The sequence below is a fragment of the Ursus arctos genome, unplaced genomic scaffold, assembly GCF_023065955.2.
Source record: "Ursus arctos isolate Adak ecotype North America unplaced genomic scaffold, UrsArc2.0 scaffold_15, whole genome shotgun sequence".
Classification (NCBI taxonomy): Eukaryota; Metazoa; Chordata; class Mammalia; order Carnivora; family Ursidae; genus Ursus; species Ursus arctos.
The window spans coordinates 29331042-29354192 of record NW_026622819.1 but is presented as its reverse complement, the minus strand read 5'-3'; the positions used below and the strand labels follow the sequence as shown (position 1 = coordinate 29354192).

General features: G+C 43.4%; 1 protein-coding gene across 2 annotated transcripts in view; it reads right to left on the bottom strand.

Annotated features, from left to right (window-relative positions):
• The window catches only part of EGFLAM (EGF like, fibronectin type III and laminin G domains), a 250445-nt gene that overhangs the window by 83205 nt on the left and 144089 nt on the right, over nt 1-23151 (bottom strand). For both annotated transcript variants that reach the window (XM_044387045.3, XM_026506843.4), the window contains 2 exons: nt 17439-17556; nt 16035-16170 (listed from right to left, as the gene is read on the bottom strand). In XM_044387045.3, coding sequence (XP_044242980.2) covers nt 16035-16170; nt 17439-17556 — 254 coding nt within the window. The remainder of the gene's footprint in view (nt 1-16034; nt 16171-17438; nt 17557-23151) is intronic.

Below are 23151 nucleotides of genomic sequence, written 5' to 3'. Positions count from 1 at the left end.
AAAAAAAAAAGAAACTTGGAAATGGTGGTGCATGGCTGCGGGATGGTATGAAGGGCCTAATTCAAGTGGATGTTTTGTGTTCGTAGCTAATAATAGTTACCATTTATCAAATGCCTGTAAAGAACCAATCTTGTTCATAGAATCTATGCAGGAGATTAATATTAAACACCTTTCTCCCCTTATTTTTACAGTGGAAACTGAGGCATTAAATGAGTAAGTAACTTGCCCGAGTTCACACAGCTGATAAATCGTGAGGCCAACTGGGGTGCATGAGGAAAGGCTGGATTAAGAAGATCTTTGATACTGGCTGAAAACTTGGGGCTGTCGTGGTTGGGGAGGCTGTTCATCCTTTAGCTTGCTTCCTGACCACGATCGTTAAATGCCTCTGCTCACAGATATTTAGAGAAAGGCAGAAAGCAAAAAAGAGTGATGTTTATCCCTTATAAACAACTTATCAGGCAAGGAAACAGAGACTTATTTTGCTGAAAGGAGATGCCTGGATGATCTGTGGATTTCTCGAATATGTGCTTGCTTCGCTTCTCATTGGCAGGAATTAAAGGCCAAATGGAGTCCTTAAGCCCCGTCAAAAATGCTCTCTCAAGCTCATCACGAAAACAAGTAGTGTGTGGGGCCCACGTCCTGTAAGAATTCATCTGTTTGGAGAAGCAGCGATCATGGGGCATGCTCACCGGAGGAAGTACGGCTCATTTCTCTTTCTTGATATCCTTTCCCTAGAGATGGACTTCTTGCGTAAACTAACTTTGTCATCAAAGAGAAAATCTCAGCGAGTGGACGGAAACACATTTACAAGCTCAAATTAGAACAAGATCACGTCACAGCCTTCAGAAGAAGGCTCTAGACTTAAACACCTTGATTTTAAACTTCTAGCCTCCAGAACTGCAAGAAAATAAATTTCTATTGTTCAAAAAAAAAAAAAAAAAGAACAAAATCACGTCACAGAGGAAAGCCACCAGGGAAACCTAATAGTTGACCGAAAAGATGTGATCTTTAGATAAAATGCTCCCGTTCTTTGCTAAGCTTTCCTGTGGCATTTATAGAGGAAATGACATGTAACTGCTCTCAGAATGTGCCATTGTTTACCCAGGACTACCTGCAAATATCTGCAACGATCTTCACGTAGAAATGACAGCCCTTCCCCCACACACAAAAAAGGAGACTACATTGTATTTGTTCATTTAATGCAGGAAAGAAAGCTATAAATGCAGGAAAGAAAGCTGTATTTTCAGCGAATAAGAGATTGAAATCATTAACATTTAATTCATGATATCAAGTGAGAGAGCAAAGCTTATGCAGATTGAATACCAGTCCAAAACCTTTAACATTTTGCCTCTGATTTGGTCATGAGTTTCACATTTAAATGTTTTTGGAATCTCTTGAGGTACAAAAGTGCAAAGGTGAAGTCAAGAGAGAGATAACTAGGCAAAAGGATTGTCTTAGATCACCCTCAAACAAAAGCTTTATCTTTCTCCACTGAAGAAAATCACTCTGTTCTGACTACAAAGTTGCCAGTTAAATCCTCAGAGCAACACCAGCCTGCCCATTTCCCCACCAGCAAAAAGGCATGGGGGGGGGGGGTAAATCAGGAATGTGTTGCCATCCCAGGTAAAAATGGGCAGCCACCAGCCTGGTGGGCACTTGAAACACTTTTCCAAATAGTGGGATAGGGTTGGGTTGGGCATCCCGCATCCCAGGAGAGCAAATGCCTTTGGAAGGTGTTTCAGCTGGAGTGGCCGTGATGGGGCAGGTACAATGCAGTCAGCAGTGCCTGCTCAAAACTCCATCAGCCGACTCTAGTAATGGAGACTCACTGGTTCATTCTGGTGGGAAGCAGCAGCACCACTGGCAACGTTAGCATGCAGCCTGGTTATCAGATACCTTACAGATCAACTGGTCCAGATGTCTGAGGGCTCTCAGAAATTACAAGCAAGATTGTAGGTATGAGCATCATTTCAGTTACCTGAGTAAAGTGTCCTTAGCTTTTTATCAGATTCTCGAAGATAATCATGACCCCAAAAGCTTTAAAAGTCACTTATCTGGTCCAGTCTCTCATTCTACCCATGTGAACACAGAAAACAAGTAATTTATCCAAAGTCATAGAACCACTGGCTGGTACATTTTTCTGTCTTATTCCCTTTCCTGTGGCATTTTGACTACCTTGCCTATTGCCAACTTCAACCTTATGTGGACATTCATTTTTCTTGGTACCATCAAGCCCAGCAGGTGGCTGCCTTGGGCTACTCAACTGGGATGTGACTGATTATCAACAGGGCACCCATCACAGAAGCTATATTCTAGAAGGCTCCAAGGAACTGTAAACACGGTTCCATTCTTAGGGAGTTTATAATGTAATTGAGAAATAATGTATCTTAGGATCAGTAGGAAGCCAAAGCAAAATAGCATATTTCAAGTGTTATACAGCTGACCCTTGAACAACATGGGGGTGAGGGGTGCTGAGGTCCCTGTGCAGCCAAAAAGCCATGTATAACTCTTGACTCCCCCAAACTTAACAGCCTACTATTGACCTTATCAATAGCATAAAGTCAATTAACACATATTGTGTATGTTACATAATACTATATTCTGTATTTTTACAATAAAATAAGAGAATAGATAATGTTAAGAAAATTATAAGGAAAATACACTTACAGTACTGTATCAAAAAAATAATCCATATATAAGTGGACCTATGCAGTTCAAACCTGTGTTGTTCAAGGGTCAGCTGTATTTGAATGGGTCAATGTGAACTGGAATGTTGGGGAAGGTCTAGGAGACCAGGAAGAACTTGAGTTAGATTTCAAATGTATTTGTGTTTTGATAACTGAAAAGGAATAGAGTATCTGTGGGTGGAGGAGAGACAAGAGCAACATCAGCTCTCTGTATGATCTGAGCACATTAAGCACTAGCTACATGTAAAATACAGTGTGGACTATCTGAAGCCAGTATGGGTCCTGGAAATGAACGATCAATGAATCTATATAAAAGATGGGTGTAGCGTATAAAAACACTAGCTATAAGTAGGTAAATGAGTATACGGCACCCTGTGCATATCACACATAGTCAAAGCTCTCCTTACCAACCTCTGCTTAACCAACTTATCAAATTAACCAATGATCTTCATTTGTTCTCACTGATTCAGCTAGTGGCTTATCAAGAGTCAGTTGTGTTCATTCCCACATCTATTTATGACTTTTATATTTGTTATTGTAATTAAGTTATTTAATGTCATATTATATAAACTCATGAAATATGAGTAAAAAAAGAGAAGTGATAGTTATATTACATGTTTTTGAAAGACCTGATGGGGCGCCTGGGTGGCTCAGATGGTTAAGTGTCTGCCTTCAGCTCAGGTCATGATCTCAGGGTCCTGGGATCGAGCCCCGCATCAGGTTTCCTGCTCAGGGGGGGAGCTTGCTTCTCCCTCTCCCTCTACTTTTCCCCCTGTTCCCCCTGCTTGTGCTCTCTCACTCTGTCAAATAAATAAATAAAATCTTTTTTAAAAAAAAGACTTGATAAAGCTGAACCACTAAAACATAATTGCCTTTGATGTGGGGGGGGGTGTGTATACACATACATACATACATATGTATATGTTTATTTAATTATATATAATGAAATACTATTCAGACATGAGAAAGAAGAAACTTCTGCCATTTACAGAAGAACAGATAAAATGAGGACATTATGTTAAGTGAAATCAGGCAGAAGGAGAAAGACAAATACTGTATGATTTCATGTTTATATATGGAATCTAGAAAAGTTGAACTCAAAGAACCAGAGAGTTGAATGTTTGTTGCCAAGGACTGGAGAGTGTAGGAAATATAAGAGGTTGGTCAAAGAGTATAAACTGTCAGCTTTCAGATGAATAGTTCTGGGGATCTAATGTATAATGTAGTGATTATGGTTAATAATACTTATCGTATTCTTGAAATTTGCCGAGAGTAAATCTTAAGTGTTCTCACCACCCACGCGTGCACATGCACACACACAAAGGTAACTATGCGAAATAATGGATGTATTAATTAACTCGATTGCGGCCATCATTACACAAATGCATACACATATTAAATCATCATATTATACACCTTTTAATAATCACATTGTACAACCTAAATATATGCACTTTTTATTTGTCAATCATACCTCAATAAAAGTAAGAAGAAAATCTAAAATAACCAGAAGAATTTTAGGAAATGCAAACAGTTGCCTGGGAACTGGCCTTACAAATAAGATGCATGATAGGATAAAAATTCAAAATGAGCTCCATATATAGAAACATCACGGCAAAGCCAGCTCAAATGGTAAATGTAAAATCTTTTAAAAGCCGATAGCACATACACAAAGGCAGAGAAAACCAGGTGTGGCAAAAATCTATGGGGAAGGCAGGGGCATAAAACTGGACTTTAAAAAGTGGTCACACACGAAGTATGAATTCTCCCGACAAGCTGCTGTTGAATGGCCCCGTGCCCAGACCCTGGGGAGATGTAGTTTTCTAGGCTGATTGCTCAACAGGACGTGCTCCAGACACATCTCCACTCGAGGAAGAGTTCAAAGGGTTGGTATTGCTTGGCTCGAGACAGTGAGCCTAGAATGGTGTCTTTACATGTGTGCCAAATGAAGACGGCCAAGACACCTCCGTGTTGTCTATATTGGACTAGGAGGCCCAGTGGTCCCTTTACAGGGAAGCCAATGGCAGCACTGATCCCTCAACATTAAGGGAAACTCTTAATGGCACTTAGGAATGGTTGACAATGAAGCCAGCTGCCTCAGAAGTGTCGAGCTATATTGAAGCAGAAGTTGGATGGCCATCAGGGATGGAACAGAGGCTTTCTGAACAGGATAGCAGGTTGGACGTCGTTCAGTAACCTGAACCTAGACTCACCATAACAAATAATGTTTATGCATAGTAACCCAGTATACCTATATGTATGTTTGCATATGACTTACATATGAGTACAAAACTGAAAAAAAAAAACTTTCAAGGAAAAATACTTATCCTTACTCTATTCACTTTGCTCTTTTCTTTCTCTTCTTTTCCTTTCTTTCTTTCTTTTTTTTTTTTTTTCCTAAACTGGTAAGAACCCACTAAATCAATCTCACCACCCACTGAAATGTTGTGACCCATAATCTGAAAAACACTGTACTGGAAGTTGCTGTTTTTCTTTTTTTTTCCTAGAATACTTAAGTTGGAGCTTTCAACTCTAAAATTCTAAGAATAAAGAAAGCAGATTTTGTCAGCCATGGAGAGAAATCTATGGCTTACTGTGTCATACAAAGTGGCATATGAAGCCTGTTCAACTCCAAATATGTTCTAGATATGTCATGCTCTCCAGCACTGTTTTTCAGTCTTTGAATGAGCCACAGTAAGACATACATCGGATACTGTGACCCAGGACACACCACACACACACACACACACACACACACACACACACAACTGAAACATACGTCTCATAAAATAATTCCTAGTTTTACTACGTGTGATACCGTATCTCTGCTATTCTCTCTTCTGTCCTATTTCACTTTCTAAAAACTCTCCTTCAGGACCCCTCAACTGGTCTCATTACCTTCTACTGAGTAATTGCTCACAGTTTGAGACCCTTTCTCTAGAAAGCTGGAGCTGGGCTGAGGAGTGAAGCTCAAGTGTGCTTCAGACATTAACTAGGAAACTGGTCTAAGAATGGTTAAATCCTGCTAGGAAAATACATTTGAGAATGGAATTCGTTGGTGCAGAAAACAGTCCTCCAGGGGATTCAGCAGGACATCCAGAATGGCCTTGACAGTAGAGGCCACTTGACTGGTCTGAGAGGGAGTGGACCAAAAGCCTAATTAGAGTACGCCGGAGATATGTGTGGCCTCCTTCCCTCAGCATCCGACCTAACATTCCATGGTTTAATGTTTTCGGGAGAACCTTAGAGTATTTGGAGGCTTCTTTCCTAAATATTTTCCTTCACGTTATTCCTTCTAAGCGTCATCTCAGAAACAGAACTAAGAAGACTCTGCTCAGGACTCTCTCACGCCTTAAATCTGATTCTAATATTACACTGATTATATCACCTTCTAATGTTATTTTATATTTCTGTCTTTCCTACAAGACAGTGAGCTCATTAACCATGCTGACTGTGTTATTCATCTCTGTGTTCCTGGGAAAGTCTGGGTGATCTTTCAAAAATGCAAATACTATCAGTCCCTCTCCTGCTTAACACTCTCCATAGCTCCCTTCAGAACAAATGTGAGCTCCGTTATTATGCCTTTCTTGCTCTGACCCCGATTTACCCATCTAGCCTTATCTTTAGCCTTACAAAGCTTCAGACTTTCTAAGCAATCCCAGGACCATTTTCTTCTTGCCTCCAAGCCATCACTCAAGTAGCTTCTTGTGGCTTGACCCTTTTCAGGCTGTGTCTTCCCTCCCCTTTGCCTGCCAATGTGCCCTTCTTAGCTCCTGTAAAAAGCCTTCCCAGACTCCTTCAAAACTGCATCAGATGTCAAGCTGGTATTCCTCTAGTCTCCTGGTCCCCACCCCTGCCTGTAACACTTACCACTTGGGACTATGCCCTCCTCTGCCTTCCCCACTGGATTGTCCAAGTGGGGGCACAGCTGTTTGACCCCTAAATCTCTCGTTCATGCTTTGCACAAAGAAGATACTCAATATGTACATGTTTGGATGAATATACGCACATAGTAGGTATCTGATAATGACTGGCTAAGATGAATTGAAACAGCTTCCAAATTTGACCTTAAGAGTAACATGATGTCCTAAATCAGGGGGTAGAAAACTTCAGCCTGCTGCCCGTTTTTGTAAATGAAGTTTTTTGGGGACACAATCTCACCCGTTTGTTTAGGTATTGTCTATGACTGCTTTCTTGCTACAATGGCAGAATTGAGTAGTTGAGACAGAGACTATAGAGCTGGGAAAGCACAAAATATTTACCATCTGACCCTGTGAAACAAAGTTTGCCAACCCCTGATCGGAGACAACAGTCTTCACCTTTGTGCCACTTCAACCATCTGAGGAGGACTTTATAAACCCTTCTCAGAATAATATTTTTAAATGCACCAAACAAAATACTTAGGATCAAAAAGGACACCAATTATACTGAAAACAATGATCTAAACAATAAAAATTATGATTATGATAATAGACACAGATCTTTATTAATACATTAAGTAATAATATCTAGCAATGGATTTAATACTACAATTATTTCAAAGTAGTGATAAGCATGACTGATACTTTGAGATATGCACCACACTTGTAATGGGATAAGAACATATCTGTGATTCTGTTACTGACAAAGCCACAGAAATTGCTAATACTACTGTGGTTTGTTGACTATATTCATATTTGAAGGGAACATTAAATTTCAGTTGATAAGCTAAGAATGTAATTTTTGTCCAACCAAAGTCCAAGGACCCCTTGAATTCTATCCATGGACCCCTTGGGAATCTACAGACTGTAGGTTAAACACCCTGCCATAAGAGAAGAGACACAATCCCATAGATTATCCAGGGCGAACACAGGAGGGGAAGAGAAAACCTCACACACAGAAGAGCCTCTGATTCTCTGTCAATTTTGTAGACTGGTTTTATGCAGGATTTGCTCTGCATTAAAATGAATTTCAGAGGAAAGTCCAAAACCACTAAGAAGTCACAGTGCAAAAAAAAAAAAAAAAAAAAGATGCATTATTTGACTTTCAGCTTTCAGCCTTCTTTCTTTATTTATGAATTGGTTCAACCCAACCAAATGCAAACAGATGGATAGAATGGGGTAACGATAAACTCAGCTGGCAATGTGTCCCGGCGAGACAACTGGAGAGCACACTTTCACTTACAGTTTACAAATGACTCCCAATGCTGTTGCACAAGAATTCAATTTATGTGAGCTCCCATTAGTCTGACCAGGGTAGCTCATGGTAGGAAGGATGGAATCCTTAAGGGATCGATTTGTAGAACTGTAGGTCAGACTTCTGCAAAAACGTTCGGAACCACCCTTCCATTTGAGCCTAAGGGGAGGAACTTGTTGGCTCCCAGAGTGGCTGGGATCAGGCACCAGTCTGGAAGGCGGGTCTAAGATCTTGGATTTGGAAACTAAAGATAAGAAAAAAATTTTTTTTTTTTTTGGTGAAGCACCACTTTTTTTTTTTTTTAATGATTTTTTATTATTTTATGTTAGTCACCATATAGTACATCCCCGGTTTCCGATGTAAGGCTCGACGATTCATTAGTTGCGTATAACACCCAGTGCACCATGCAATACGGTGAAGCACCACTTGTTAATATGAAATCTCAGCTGACATCAAAGCAAGCCCATTCTTATTTCGAATTCCAGCAGTGGTGGTAAGGAAGGCTTATACTTAAATGGTGCAACTTCCTAAACACTTCCTTGAAAGGAAAGGAAGATTTTTCATTTTTTTCCCATTCTTCCCCAAATTTATTAATTATATAAGAACAATTCTTTAAATATTTGAAGCTCTGTACTTCTTCGGGCAGGAAAACAAACACAGGGTTACATCACTGTTAAATATTGCAGCCCGTTACCCAATTATTGCTATAAATTCTAGTAAAATGCTAGAAAAAAAAAAACCTGGCAATTCACTTACATATTATGAAGAGCTCTAAAACACAAGTTATAATTCAGTATGAAATAAAATAACAATGGGAATGTCCTAGTCTTACATTTTGTATTATTTGAAGCATTGCCATACACCAATATTCCTTTTATGAAAAGAAAACAAAAGCAGTAAATAACTCGGGATCGGGGGGAAAGGAGGGAGATGCAGGTGCAGATCCATGTTGGGTTTGCCTGGCTTCTACTTCTGCAGTTGGTAAGGTGGCCTGTTGTGGCCTCTGAGATTAGTGGTAAAGGATTCATTGACATGCCCACCCCATTCATGCGCCAATACATTTCCATTTCCATGTGGCTCAGGGTAAGGAAAAGACCCAACATAAAAAAATCTTCCATAAGCTCCCTCTCTAAGTGCTGTACGGATAGCTTTTCATCTTCTCAAGCCTCCTGGCGCAGCCACTGTCACCATCCACACTTTAGAGTGGATGCAAGTAGGGCTCAGGGAGCTTGAGGATCTTGTGCAAGGTTCCAGCTAGTTTGGGTATTCTCTCAATTCGATCCCATGACTGCTGTGTCCAAATGTTCACCAGCACCTATGTGATGCGTGGTGTGTTCACCCCAGGCTAGGTGCTATGTTCCACAAAGGGGAGCAAGTCAAGATATTGCCCTCATGTCCTGGAGAGGATAGACCTTGGACAAGTAATTAACTACAAGTGTGCAGAGTGTCGCAAGTAAATGTTGTAGGTGTACCTAACCTAGTCCGGGGAGGGGGCAAGGGTTCAAGGAAGGCTTCCTGCAGAAGGTGGTACTTCAGCAGGGGTCCTGAAGGATGAGTAAGAGTTAGCCAGGTAAAGAGGTAGAAGAACTATTCTGGCAGAGAACAGCAAACATAAAGACTTCTAACCAGGAAAGAACGTGGCTCTTTATGAAAGCAGAAGAGATCTATCCCCAAAGCCATGATAGCAGTGGTGCACACTGACTGAGCACTTTTGTGGGCCCGGAGCTGTTCTGTACATTTCGTGTGCATCACCTCATTGACTCTCACAACAACTCCATGAGGTAAATGAACTGTTATCCCCATTCTTCTGTCGGAGGCAAAGAGAAGTTAAATAGTCCACCTAAGATGACACAGCTGAGGAGTGGTAGGGGGAAGGGCTGGACCAGGGAGCCAGCTCCAGAGCCTCTGGTTAAACCACCATTCTCTTCTGCCTCACCTTTGTCACGCGAACAGCAATCAGAGTCACTGGGATTTAGAGCGCAGATGGTCCAGCCTTACTTTACACATAAGGAAGCTAAGAATCGGAACTGAGCAATTTGTGCCCAGGTGTAGAGGCCAGCTCCGAGCTGTGTTTTCTGAGTCCACATTTGAACAAATTCCAACTGGAAAGATGAAACCAAGGATTGGACTATAAGTCTCAATTCTTTATTTTTTATTTTAATTCCAGTGTAGTTCCCATACGGTGTTATATTAGTGTCAGGTGTACAATATATTGATTCAACACTTCCATACACACCCAGTGCTCATCACAACAGGTGCACGCCTTCATCCCTATCACCTATTTCAGCCATCCCCACCCCCCACCTCCTCTCTGGTAACCATCAGTTTGTTCTCTAAAGTCTCAATTCTAAATGAAAAACCTTAACCTTTATAGGCTGTGACCTTGACCATGAGTCAAATCACATCATCCCTTAAAACTATTCAAGGGAAATCCATAATTCACTCAGCTTCTATTCTGAATCCCAGATTTCATCTTCATTTTAGTAACAGCCTTTACAAGGTAACTTCTTGTGAGCAAACTAATTCATTTGTTACTTGCAGACTAAGGAAGAGTTTTGGACGGGATGGAAAGACAGATGACTTTGACGAAAATATCAATTGTGAAATAATTTTAAAAACCCGCCCAAGTGTGTATGACCTTAAGATTCTCAAGCAAAACCAATAGGTAGGCTCTGTGATCGGCTTAGAAGCAGCCCTGTGTGAAGACGAATTTGGCAAGTCTTATTATGGAAGGCATGTGCAAGGGACCAGGGAATTACTTCAGCAGAAAGGTGTGAAAGGGAAAAGAGGAGAAGCACTGCTTTTGCTCCTTTATTAGTGTAACTGTCTTGGGCTGAGACTGAGATCAACATGTCTTGACCAGTGTCCTTAATACATATACAGAAATATTGTGAACTTTCACATGGACTCCAAATAAGCCAGTGGTGGACGTTTTATTTAAAAAAGCCACTATCACTCATATGTGGAATTTAAGAAACAAAACAAATGAGCAAAGGGGAAAAAAGAGAGAGAGGCAGGCCAAGAAACAGACTCTTAAGTATAGAGAACCGACAGCTGCCAGAGGGGAGGTGGGTGGGGGGGATGGGTTAAGTGAGGTGACGGGGATGGAGAAGGCACCTGTTGTGATGAGCACTGGGTGATGTATGGAAGTGCTGAATCACTATATGGTACACCTGAAACGAATAGTACACTTACGTTAATGAATTGGAATTTGAATAAAAACTTAAAAAAAAAGAAACCAGCCACGGAAAGCTTTAATCTACCCTTTCCAACAATTGTCAATGCAAAGCTCAAGCAATTTTAACCCATCAGGTCACACTTACAGAAAAACTATATTTAAGTGAAAACTTTAACCAAACTGATAGATAGCATAAGTGGGGCATGGCACCCCAACTGGAACATCAGAGGTAAGGAATATTTTTCTAGGCCTTTGGTTTTCATCGTCACCATAGTATATATATTTTGCTTATGAGAAAGGCACTTACCCTGGGGAAATTCCTAGGCAGAAGGAGGAACGTTTCTCAGATATTTATAGCCAAAATATTTCAAATCATAGGTAGCTATATTTATGCTTGGTTCTTATTCTAATAAACAGTAAGCATTGCTGCCCCCAAAGAAATTTTCAGTATCACTTTAGGGGAAAAAAAAATCTCCTTCATCTCAAATGCGGCACTTTTTAAAACACTGTAAAGTATCTTATGGCCTATAGGCTTACTTAGAATCTGTCTCTTCAAATCTTCTCTAAACTGATTAAGAATAAAAAATCGACTCTTAGTGAGGAAGCGAATAAATAGCCCCCAGGCCAACTTTGGGGGAGATCAGAAGATTACGTTCATCTACAGCTTCATTTCCCCCCTGAGCCAGAGACCCAGTCACTGAGAGCACCCCTTCAAGGGGGTCACCCTATGGGTGGCCTCCATTTTGAGGAGGCAGAAGCTGAATGAGAAACAAAAATTTGCTTGGTCTTAAGCCCATGACTCAGAGAGCACCATAAATATATAATATTCACCTGAAATATCACTAAAACTAGCAAATCCGCAGTCAGCACCCCCACACTCTGGTCCAGTATAATTTCTCAGGTTAATCTTTTATCAGCCAGTTAAATACCTCTTAAAAAGTTTTTTAGACAATTTCTTACCAATGCCTTTGATATCATCATCCTCATTGAATAAGAAGAACAACTGATGTATAAGCGCCTACCAAGGCAGAGGGAGGGAGGGGAAGCTCATCTTCCAGAGACAGGACTTCCGGGAGAACTTCACACTAAGAGGGTTGAAATCTGAAGGTAACTTCCGGCGGGAACATGATTTCTACAATTTCCGAGGCTTGGCTTGCCAAAGGCCTGCCTCTTGGCTATAAGAAGAAACTTCTGGCTCACACCAAGACCTATCCCAGGTGTTTGTGTACCCAGGAGGTATCTGGGCAAGAGGAATTTAATATTAACATAAAGCAGACCTTTCTGGGGAAAGCAGAATAATGACTAAAGACTCCCAAAAGCTTTTCACACTAATTGCAGTTTCTGATTTAGAGCTCACAAAGCTCTCTCTAAACATATCCTCGAGCACTCGCCTAGAATGGGATAGGCTCTGAGACGTCTACAAATGAATGTGGGGTTTTATTCTGTGGCCAAACATTAAATACCACAACAAGCTGTGAAAGCTTTCATGCTGGACCAACAGCAAACAGCAGCCTAAGATGAGGCTTCCCCTTGCCTTCCCAGCAGGGCTCTGGGCGGACTGAGTCTAGGCTTCCATCTCAGAAGGTGGATCACAGACATGAAAGGGATGCAGGGTTTCACAAAAAGAGCACTGCACTGGAAGTCAGGAGACTTCTGATCTTGTTTTTGTCCCCAGCCAGTCACTTTACCTTGGCAAAGCCACGTAAGCACTTGAACCTCAATTTCTTTCCTTGTAAAAGGGAAATCGTGGTGTGGAGGGAAGAAAAGAAACATATTAAATGTCTGTAAAGACTGGAGCCAACAACTCTGCAATGAGCAGAATCAGTAATTCAGCTTGCTATTACAGATGAGGACACGGAGGTTCTGAGGTAAAATCATTTGACCAGAGTTACATATTCTGGAAGAGGTAAGAGACGCAGAGTTCCTAGCACAGGGCTGGAAACAGGGGGCAGTTGTCTCCATCCCACCATGTTCCATTTGGAACTCCAAGATGTCCAAGAACTCTAAATTCAAAATTAGCTTTCCAGAAAACTGTAAAGTTATATTTGTCAAGATAAAGAGATTTTTAAAAAAATTAACAGTTTGTTAGCGTGGTATATAATTTTTAAATGTCAATACATAAAAATCTGGGACCTGAGCCCTCAAATGTTGGAGACTGTTTTGAATGTTAAAATGCATTTTTCCTGGTGAAGAAGTATAATTATTAAACGTAGGCACATAACACCCCTATACACTCTAATAGGTTTTAACATCTACAAAGCTCTTTCTCCTATGTCACTGCAGCTGATCCCCCTGATTACACACTGTAAGGCTGGAAGGTTATCCCCCATATGTTGCAGATAAGGACTGGCGGTCAATGCCTGTGGGGCCCACATCACCTCCTGCTGTTCCACTTCTGATTTCAGCAGTAGCTGAGGTGTGGAAAGTTCCATGTGAGCTCAGACTGGCCTTGTAGACCCGCATCCGACCTCAAGCACATGCTGTGCTCACATCACACCTCTTTCTAGCCCAGGACCCCGTCCTTAATATACATGACAGCAGAGCCTAGAAGTGTGGAATTTACACCCCTGAAGGAAACCCCCAATCAGCTGAGGAGAACAGGGGCCTGTGGGTAATGGCTCCTGTCCTTTGATTAGGTAAATTTGAGAGGAATTCTACATACTTCAGGGAGAGCTCCATGAAATCAAGCCCCCATAAGAAGGCCCTGTTGCCTGTAGAAGTAACTTTGGAGACACAGTTACACATCCTCCTTCCCTGTCTCTCTCCCCACCTTCTCATTCCTGCTTCCAAATAAAATAACTGACTTGCACTCAAGCCCTAGTAACAGGCCAGCCCATGGGGGACCCTGAACTCTGAGAGGCACTGAGGTTTTGGCACAGGAAGTGACTCACGCAGGGCCTTGGGGCCGGCAGGGGATGGTGGCAGAGCTTTCTTCCAGTCTTCTGGTTCTAAACTCAATGAACCCCTTTCATCTTCCACTTTCAGGCGCATGCAGGTTAAGAAACCGCAATTTCTACCTTTTGCCAATAGGCCAGGCTCAAAACAAGTGTTCAAAATACATGTTTCAGCACAAAATTAAAAATAAATGATAACCATCATCTTTGCTGAGGGTTACACAGATGGTCTGCTGGGTTCCCATGAAAAATTTTGCATTTCCCCAAATTTTGAAGTATTACATTTTGCTTTGCTGGTGCTAGACAAGTGCATTCGAAATGTTAAGTTTCACACGCTGTTTTATGGATGAGCAAGCCGAAGTTTTAGGACTTGCAGTGTTTCATGTTTAACTACTACTGTAAGCACGATTTGAATCTTTTCTATTCCAGGCACACCCAGCTTTGCTACCAAATTTGTTCAACGGTGGGTTTGAAGATTATCTTCAATGATGAGCGTCTGTCTGGAGCTTTGCAGTGGCCATCTTCCCTGCCCCCCCCTCATTTTCCCAGCATCTGGTCTTCCCTTTTTCATTAAAAAATGAGGAACCAACCCTTCTGAACTCTCCCAATCCATGTACTTCAGGGGTCAATGAACCACCAGGCCTTAGTCCCAGAGCTCAGAATATGAAGAAATGCCTGATCAATTAGTGTAGCCTCCTCCCAGGCCACAGCGATTGGCCCAGAGAGGAGGAACCCAAGCCTGGCCAATGAGAATGGACACTGAGACTCCGATGGGTCCACTGAGAAATGGCCACTCTTTTCCAGTGGGGAGTTATGCTAGTAGATGGCAAGTCTTTGGTGCCTTGTGGCCATCTTGCCACCACACCAGAAAAGCCTGCTTGAAAATGAAACCAATAAAGGGGAAAGCATAGCACAGAGATGGATGGAGACAAATGGCTGCTTTGGCTCAGATCAGATCTTCCCTGAACTTGATTTGCCACTGGACTTGGAAGTCCCAGGAGCCTCCACATTACCACCTCATCTTCCAGCCTTCTGCCACCTGTAAGTCAACAAGTCCTGCCTGCAATGAGCTCTGTCCTCAAGCATTAAAGGGACTAGTGCAGCACCTCTCTGAAGAAACAAGTATCTATTTTCCACCACAGAGGAGGAGGTGAGGAAGTCAAGCCACAGAGCAGGGCTAATCAAAATCTTGGCAGAGTCATTTGGTCCTGGTTTCAGAGAGCCTCGGGAATGAGGTGCTGAACTAGTCTCTTTATGAATCCATGAGGCAGCAGGCCTTAGACACACCCCACCAGCTTTAATGTAGGGAACACTAACTCCACAGGCGTGTGCATCAGCCAGGCGCTTCGGTTCACACTTCAACTGCAGCTAGAGTTCAGAGGAAGGGCCTTAGATTGGGAATTCCTTTTTGCTAGGGGTGTGTGTGTATGTGTGTGAATGTATGTGTGTGTGTGGGGGGGGTATGTGTGTGTGGGGTATGTGTGCATTGTTTTTGTTTTTGTTTTATTTATTTTTGCTTACAATTACATAGCAGCATTGAGAATCCATGTTTTCTATCTGTAAGCTTTTGGAAGAATTCCTCATCACTCTTCTACCCTCTGCTAAGCTGAATAATGAGAACTGGAGAGGTACAGGAGAGAAAAAAGTGGAAACCAAACCAAGACATCTGTCCCACAGCAATAAGTATGCAGAAGAAACAGTTACTTATATTTGTTTGTTTTCCCCCTCCCTCAAGAAAAATCACCATCAAATATTTATTTCAGTATAATGTTCCAAAGCCAGGGAGGCAAGTTTCAAGCTTGAAATGCAGGCAGGCTTGTGGCAATGATGCCTCGGGAGTTTTTAGAGCCTAGGACAGTCCTGATGGTGGAGGGGAGATGAGGAAGAGATAAGGTGAGCGCCCGGTTTACCAGATGACCGGCCTCTGAAGCGGTGTGGGGACAGGTGCTGGCCCAGGGACAGAGTATAAATATAGGTCTTCAAGCCTTTGTCATCTCTTAAATACACATACAGTGGAGACAACTCTCCATGCAGTATCCTGTCATGCTTGGAATACCTGAGGTCAATACATAGGGCTTTCGAGGGCGACACAAAACTTACCTGATGAATTCCACAGAATAGTACTCAATGGGGGAGCTTCCTTCACTCTTCCCAGGTTTCCAAGATATGGCCACCTCAGAATCAGAGACCACAGTGACATGCGGTTGCTGGGGTGCTGTCGGCGGCATGCAGGAACCTAGGCGGGACAGCAAACACCTAGAATTGGCTGTGGTCTTTGCTGCTGCAGACGTTTAATATATAAAAAGCACATGTGCTTCCTACAGCCTAAACACCTCTGTTCAGAACAGCCTCCAAATCCAAGCCAAACAAACACACACACACACACACACACACACACACACACAAAATCACAACTGGATTTACCATGTAGGATTTGAGATAATGAGAGCTGGTCTTTCCTCCTTCCCCCAATGCCCTGGCTGAAAATCTAACTAAATTACAACCACACCATTGGCCCTGGGACACACAATGGTGCATACCCTTTAAAGCCCTCAACTACACTCCCACCTCCTAGTAACCTTTCTTCTCTGTATATTGGAATTGACACCTGCAAGGAAAATGAAATGCATAGCATTACTGTCATTCATGTTCAATTCTTGTGTGTGTGTGTGTGTGTGTGTGTGTGTGTGTATGTGTGTCGCCCCCACCATCAGAATGCATACCAATGGTAGGACATTTGGGACATGCCCTCACGTGTAAAGATGTAAGAGTCACCCACAATCCTATCACCTCAAGGAAACTGCTGTTACTATCTTAATATCCAGACTTTCACATCTCCCAGACTTTACCTACACTATTGCTAATGCCAGAAACATTTTTCTTGCCATCTCTTCCTAGAGTAATCCTACGTAGTTTTCAAAGTGGATATTTCTAAAACCCTCCCTGAGCCTTGGGGTAGAGGAGTGCTCCCTCCTGAGTGCTCCAGAGCCTGCTGCACCGACCTCAGATGTCCTGGAGCTACTCACCTACCGTTTGCTTCTCCCTCCACAATGAGTTTGTGAGCAATAGTGATGGAGCCACCTTTGTCCCCCAGTGTCCAGCACAGTGTACCTCAATAAGCCTTCGTTGGGTTTCCTTTGCCTATAAAATCCCCTCTCCCACTCCCCCTCCTCCCCTTCCTGATTCCCACTTACTGGTCAGACCTTCACTTAGTAGCCATCTCCCCAGGGAATTCTTACCTCACCCCTACATGGAATCTCCCTTTACATGTTCTTACACCACTAGATAGCATCTACCACAATCCACTGACTACACCTTAACTAGGTAATGTCTTGACCCACTCCACTAAGTTCTGAGAGGGCAAAGGCTGTGCCTGTTTTGGTTCACACCAAGCCTAGCATGGTGCCTGGTGCACAGTAGGTCCTCACTAATATATACTGAATGAAGGGATGAATGAATAGCACCCACTGCTTTCCTACTTGTAATGAACTGAACCCATTTTACCTTGGGGCAACGTGGTCACATGCTGAGGAGAGCTAAGCCGCCCTTTGCCAGTCTTGCTATAAGCTGCCATGCTCACTTGATATTCGGTACCTGGTTTCAAATATCCGATCACTTCCTCCTGTCAATGACCAAACGGGAAATGTGTCAATGACCAGTTCTTTCTTTTTTTTTTTTTAAAGATTTTATTTATTTATGTGACAGAGAGAGAGACAGCCAGCAAGAGAGGGAACACAAGCAGGGGGAGTGGGAGAGAAAGAAGCAGGCTCCCGGCGGAGGAGCCTGATGTGGGGCTCGATCCCAGGACTCCAGGATCACGCCCTGAGCCGAAGGCAGACACTTAACGATGGAGCCACCCAGGCGCCCCAATGGCCAGTTCTTTTAGAGCAAACCAGACAATTTCCATAAGGGTTGTACCTCGAGGCCCCTGTGACACTGCTTGGGACAAAGATTGTTTTTCTTTCTCTACGATTGGCCAAGTTTTAAAATTTGCAAAGAGGAAAACACCATCACATATTTCCCACAACTACAGTATTACCCTTTATTGGTATCTATACACTATTCTAGAACTGAGACTCAGTCACCCTACCAGATCTTGCTTTTAACATTTGAGTTCCTAGATCAGAGTACTGCCTTTCCAGGGCTGGAATCCATCAGTTTTTTTCTCCCCATCTGCATGTCACAGATGCTCAGAGACCAGCCGCAACAGCAAATCAAGGTCTTGATTTGTACCAATGAAGTAGGGACTCACACTTCAGTTCTCAAATATTAAGCTGCATCAGAATCACCAGGAGGGCTTCTTAAATTGCTGGGCCTGCCCCTCGGGGTTGTTGATTCAGTACATCTGGGAAGGGGCCTGAAGAATGTGCATTTCTAAGACGTTTCCAAGGGCCGCTGCTGGTCCAGGGACCCCACATCGATGAAGGATGTACATGAGCTTCACCTGCACAGTGTCCCTGACCCCAAGGCCCCAGCTGAAGAAGCCTTGCTCCACTTCACGTTTTGGTAAAAGCAACATGCCCCTGGGGCTACAGTGCTAAATAGTAAGTGGGAGTCTGGGAATCCCTGGGGGTCCCAGGACACTACAGTGGAAAGGACACAGACTTTGAAATCAATTAGTCATAAGCGTGAATCCTGATTCTGCCACTTATTTATTGCTAGCTGAGGCCTTGAAACTAAATCCCCTGAGCCTCAGTTTCTTCCTCTGTAAAATGGAGATATAGAACTCTCTTGCATAGCACTAATATTTGGGATAATGTGCGTAAAGCAGCTGGGACCAGGGATATCCTCAAGAAATGGGTTGTTGTGATTTCTGTCCTATGGGAGGCCCCTCCTCTTCCTGCTTACCTAGCTTCCACCACTCCTCCAAGGCCCAAACCTTCCCCGTGACACCAGAACACCCAGACCTGATCTCACCCTGCCAACGGTTGTGCCACTAATTTTGCACTTTTATAAATTACAAAGTATATATTACTATTTCTCCTCTGGGATTGTAAGCCCCTGGAGAGCAGGGACCCTGTCTTGGACTTCTTCACAGCCCCCTCGGCAGATGATCAAATATTCATTGTTGCTAAGGAGAATTCGCCCGCTGATCAAAACTTTTTTAAAGGACTCAACAAAGAGTTATCGAATACTTACTACAGGAGTCCTTAACCCCAAGTGCACATTAGAATCACTAAAAAAATTACCAATGCCTGTAGTCCCCTCCAGACTACTTCAGTCAGAATCCGTGCAAGGCAGGGCCCTGGGTGTCAGTGTAAAGCGCTCAGCTGAGGCTAATGGGCAGCCAGGTGCACAAACCCCAGGTCCAGGGCTCGGCCCACCCCCTGCGTTCTGCATTCCATCTGTCGCCCGCCTTCTCCTGTGACTCCATCCCCTCCCCTATCTACCCGGTGCCTGTGTGAGTACTCACAGTGCTAAGTCTCTCCCACCCCGAGAATGGCCAACTACTGCCCAGCACGCATGTGCCCACCTCCTCTCCACAGCGGCAGCTTTCTTAACAGAGCTGCCTCTACTTCCTCACATCTTATTCACCCCTCACCAGGCCTCTCCGCGCTACAAACCTACTGAGATGTTCTTACCAAGCAAGGTCAGCACACGACTTTGTAGTAAATCCAATGGGGATGATTCTCTGAACTTGACTTTTTGTACCTTTCAATACTGTCGCCTAGCCTTGCCTCTTCAATTTCTTGGTTCCCTTGGAAGCCATGACTCTGCTCCTCCTTGGTCTCCTTCTACTTCTCTCATTGCTCCTTCTCAATACCCTCCATCTATTCCCCATTCTCTGCTTGCCCCATAGATGGTGGTTTTTCCCAGGAAGCCACCCCTTGCCATCTTGCCCTCTCACTCGGTCGTCTTGCCTGGGTAAGCTCATCCACTACTTCCTCAGCTTCGAGCAGCACCTTCGCTTGTCACCTCCCAGATCTGCCTCTCAGCTCTGCCCCGCCTCTGGATGTCCAGACGTTGCTTTGCAACTGCCTGTGGAATATCTCTACCCAACAACCACACGGCACTAAGGTTCAACATAACCAAAGCTCAATAATCATTTCTCCTCCCACTATTGAAAACAAAGTAAGAAATTGCTTCACCTCTTGCGTTCGCTCTCTCATTACCCACACCACAAATTCTTGACACTTTCCTCCCTGTGTTTACACTTCCTCTCTAACTACCATTCAGCCAGTTACCAAAACTGTCACTGGGACTCGTTCATGTGACTTCAATCTGTTTAGGTCATCTCGTCCTCATGACACTTAAGTCCAAGTCCTCATAATGATGACACTGGATTCCGATTCCCCCTGCCACCCAAGCTGCCTACACCACCAGTGTAGACTCCATCTGCTAGAGTTATCTTCCTAAACCTCAGATCTGGGCATGTCACTTTCCATTTTAAAATCCCCTTAGAATGGCGTAGTTGTGTCCCCCTCTTTATCCTTCCAGCATCACCTCATGTCACCTCCTTGCCTTTCATTCTACATTCTGATCATACGTAAGAACTTGGCAGGGCTCAAATTTATGCCATTCAATTCTTTGCCTCTGGGCCTTTGAACCTGCTGCTCCTTCTATATGAAATGCCCTTCTCCCCACTCTTGCCTGGCTCACCCCTGCTCATCCTTCATGACTCAGTTCAGCTGAGACATTACCTCATTTCTCTGACCCCCAGCCTCCAGTCTGGTTAGGCACCCCTCCTCTATGCTTCCCTGGCGTCCTTGGTATACCTGCATCTTAGCACCACTCACCTTCGACTGTTAAGTGTCTGTTTGTCACCTTCTCCGCACCCACTTGAGGGCAGGAGCAAGTTCTTTTCCCTCTGGCAGCCTAAAGCTTAGTAACGGCAGGTAGCAAGCGCTTAAGCAATGCTTTTTGATGAATGAATGAGTAAATGAATGAAGCAAAGTGAATGAGTGAAAGACAGAAATCAAATCAAGGTGTCCAATATAAGCAGATTACCTCATCAAGAGCCAGCTTCTACGACTGACCCCTCCATCTTGATTATCAGTACCCCTGCCCCAGGCCCCGGGGTTGGCAACTCCAGAGACAGGCTGACTTTCTCTTACCCACCTCCCTCCAGCCACCTCCACGTGCTTTTCAGACCCGCTCCCTTCCTCCACTTCCTGAGTCCTTACCTGGGCCATGCTTACCTTCTTTTTCAGATGTCCAACTACCTTTTCCACATCCACTGTACCAGTCCCATTCCCTCCATTCACAGTCTGTGACAGGGATGACTAATTGTCTCCTCATATTCATTCCCTTCTTTCTTATAACAGAACCCCTGTATATTAGTTGGGCCAGCACCACCCAAAGACTACATCTCCCAGCATCCTTTGCATCCAGCTCTGGCCATGTGGCTAAAGTCTGTCCAATAGAAATTGAGTTAAAATGCTGAGGGTGATTTCTGAGTTATTCCTTAATAGGAAGGACTGTGTTCCCTTTCCTCTTTTCCTCATCTATTGGCTAGAATGTGGATGTGCCAGTGAAGCAATTTGGGCCATGGGAAGGAGGGCTAGAAGGGTTGGCAGAGCAATGAGATGGAAGGATTCCGGGTCTCTGACAGATAGAAGCCACCAAACTGGGTATAACCAGATAGGTTATATCTTGAAGGAAACATGAATGCACATTTTGTTAGAATCACTATTATCTTGACATTTTGGACTGTTTGACTTTTATCCTAATCATTATGTAACCCAATGTCCAAAACCAATCTGGATAGCTATGTACAAGGAGCCCCTAAAAATATGGGACTACTTTTAACTGAATACCTCTTTGCAATGATAAAACCATGTTGAATGACTCTGAACTTCAATCTCTGACCCTGATTTCAGATTCCACCTCTACCCCCTTCCATGCCATACTTTTCTGCTACTGCTGGAAACTCAGGTCATTTGTTTCCAGAAATGAAGCCAGATGGGAGCTACTATACCATAAGGGCATCCAGGGAGCAGAGCTGAGAGAAAGCATGAAGCAGGAGAGCACTAGACCAGGAGCCAGGAGACCTGGGTTCTGCTGCCAAATAGCCTTGTGATCTTGGAGAGGCCACTTCACTTCTCTGGGCCAAAGTTTCAACACCAAAATTCTACAGTTGCTCTAAAATGACCTTGTTGGTAGCTAATAACCTTGGATTCAACTTCACAGCTCACTCTACAAGTTGAGGCTGGGCCTTGGTTGTGAATATCTAGCATCATTACATGGAAGGCATCAGAGAAACAGAAAAGTGCTATCTTCCAAACATCCTTCTTTCAATGGCCCTGAGGAAGGCTATGCAGGCCAGAGTGGAGGGAGGAGGTCGGGAGATTTTATTCCCTGAGTGGTCACAGAAAGCTAGAAAGCATCTTCCAGAGTTTCACAGGAAGGGCAGCATTGGCTTTGGGGCTGTACAAATCTTCCTTGTATGGGTCTGTCCTGTGTACTGCAGGGAAAGCAGTGTCCCTGAAGCTTGTCTACGAAAATGTCCACACTTATGTCCATATGCCCCAGAGGGAACAAAAGAACCCCCAGCTAGGAACCTTTACTAGGTCACCCCTTCATTTTACAGTCAAAGAGAGATTCAAAGGGGTTCAGTCACCTTGCCCAAGATGACCCTCGCTGTGATGACAGAGCTGGGACTCCATGCAAGTCACATGATTCTTGCCTACGTCTTCTCTCTCTAACCTTGGATAAGACCCAAGTACAATCACTGTTCTGGGTCAACCAGACCAGTGGACTCCAAAGCAGGATGATAGTGTATCCCCCTGACTGAGCAAGATAATCTTCTGAAATGCCAGAAGAAAAGAACTATTTCTATCTTATCTCCTCCTTTAAGATTCTGTGGAACTTTCTAATGTACATAATATACTAGTAGAGTAGCATGTGTATAATTCACGTATGTGTGTGTGTGTTCAAATACTTTTTACTGATGATATGAATGATCAGAAAGTGTGGAGCCCACAGTTTAAACACTCGCTTGTTATTTCCAACTCTAAAATATGACCAAATCACCCTGCTTTGTTTTACTACTTATTTTTCCAGGTTGAAACCTGCAGGTTGTTGTTCTAAGAAGAAGGTAAGTGTCAAATGTTAACCAACTCAGAAGCATCCGTATAAGCAGATCATCAAGGGATACAACCGGTGGTCAACCCATCTTCTGGTTGGCATTCAATCCAGCAAGTTAAGCAGTTTGAGGTGACCTGATCCTGGCTTACTGGGGAGGTCTGGAATCCTTAGAGGAAGTGAGGAAAGGAGA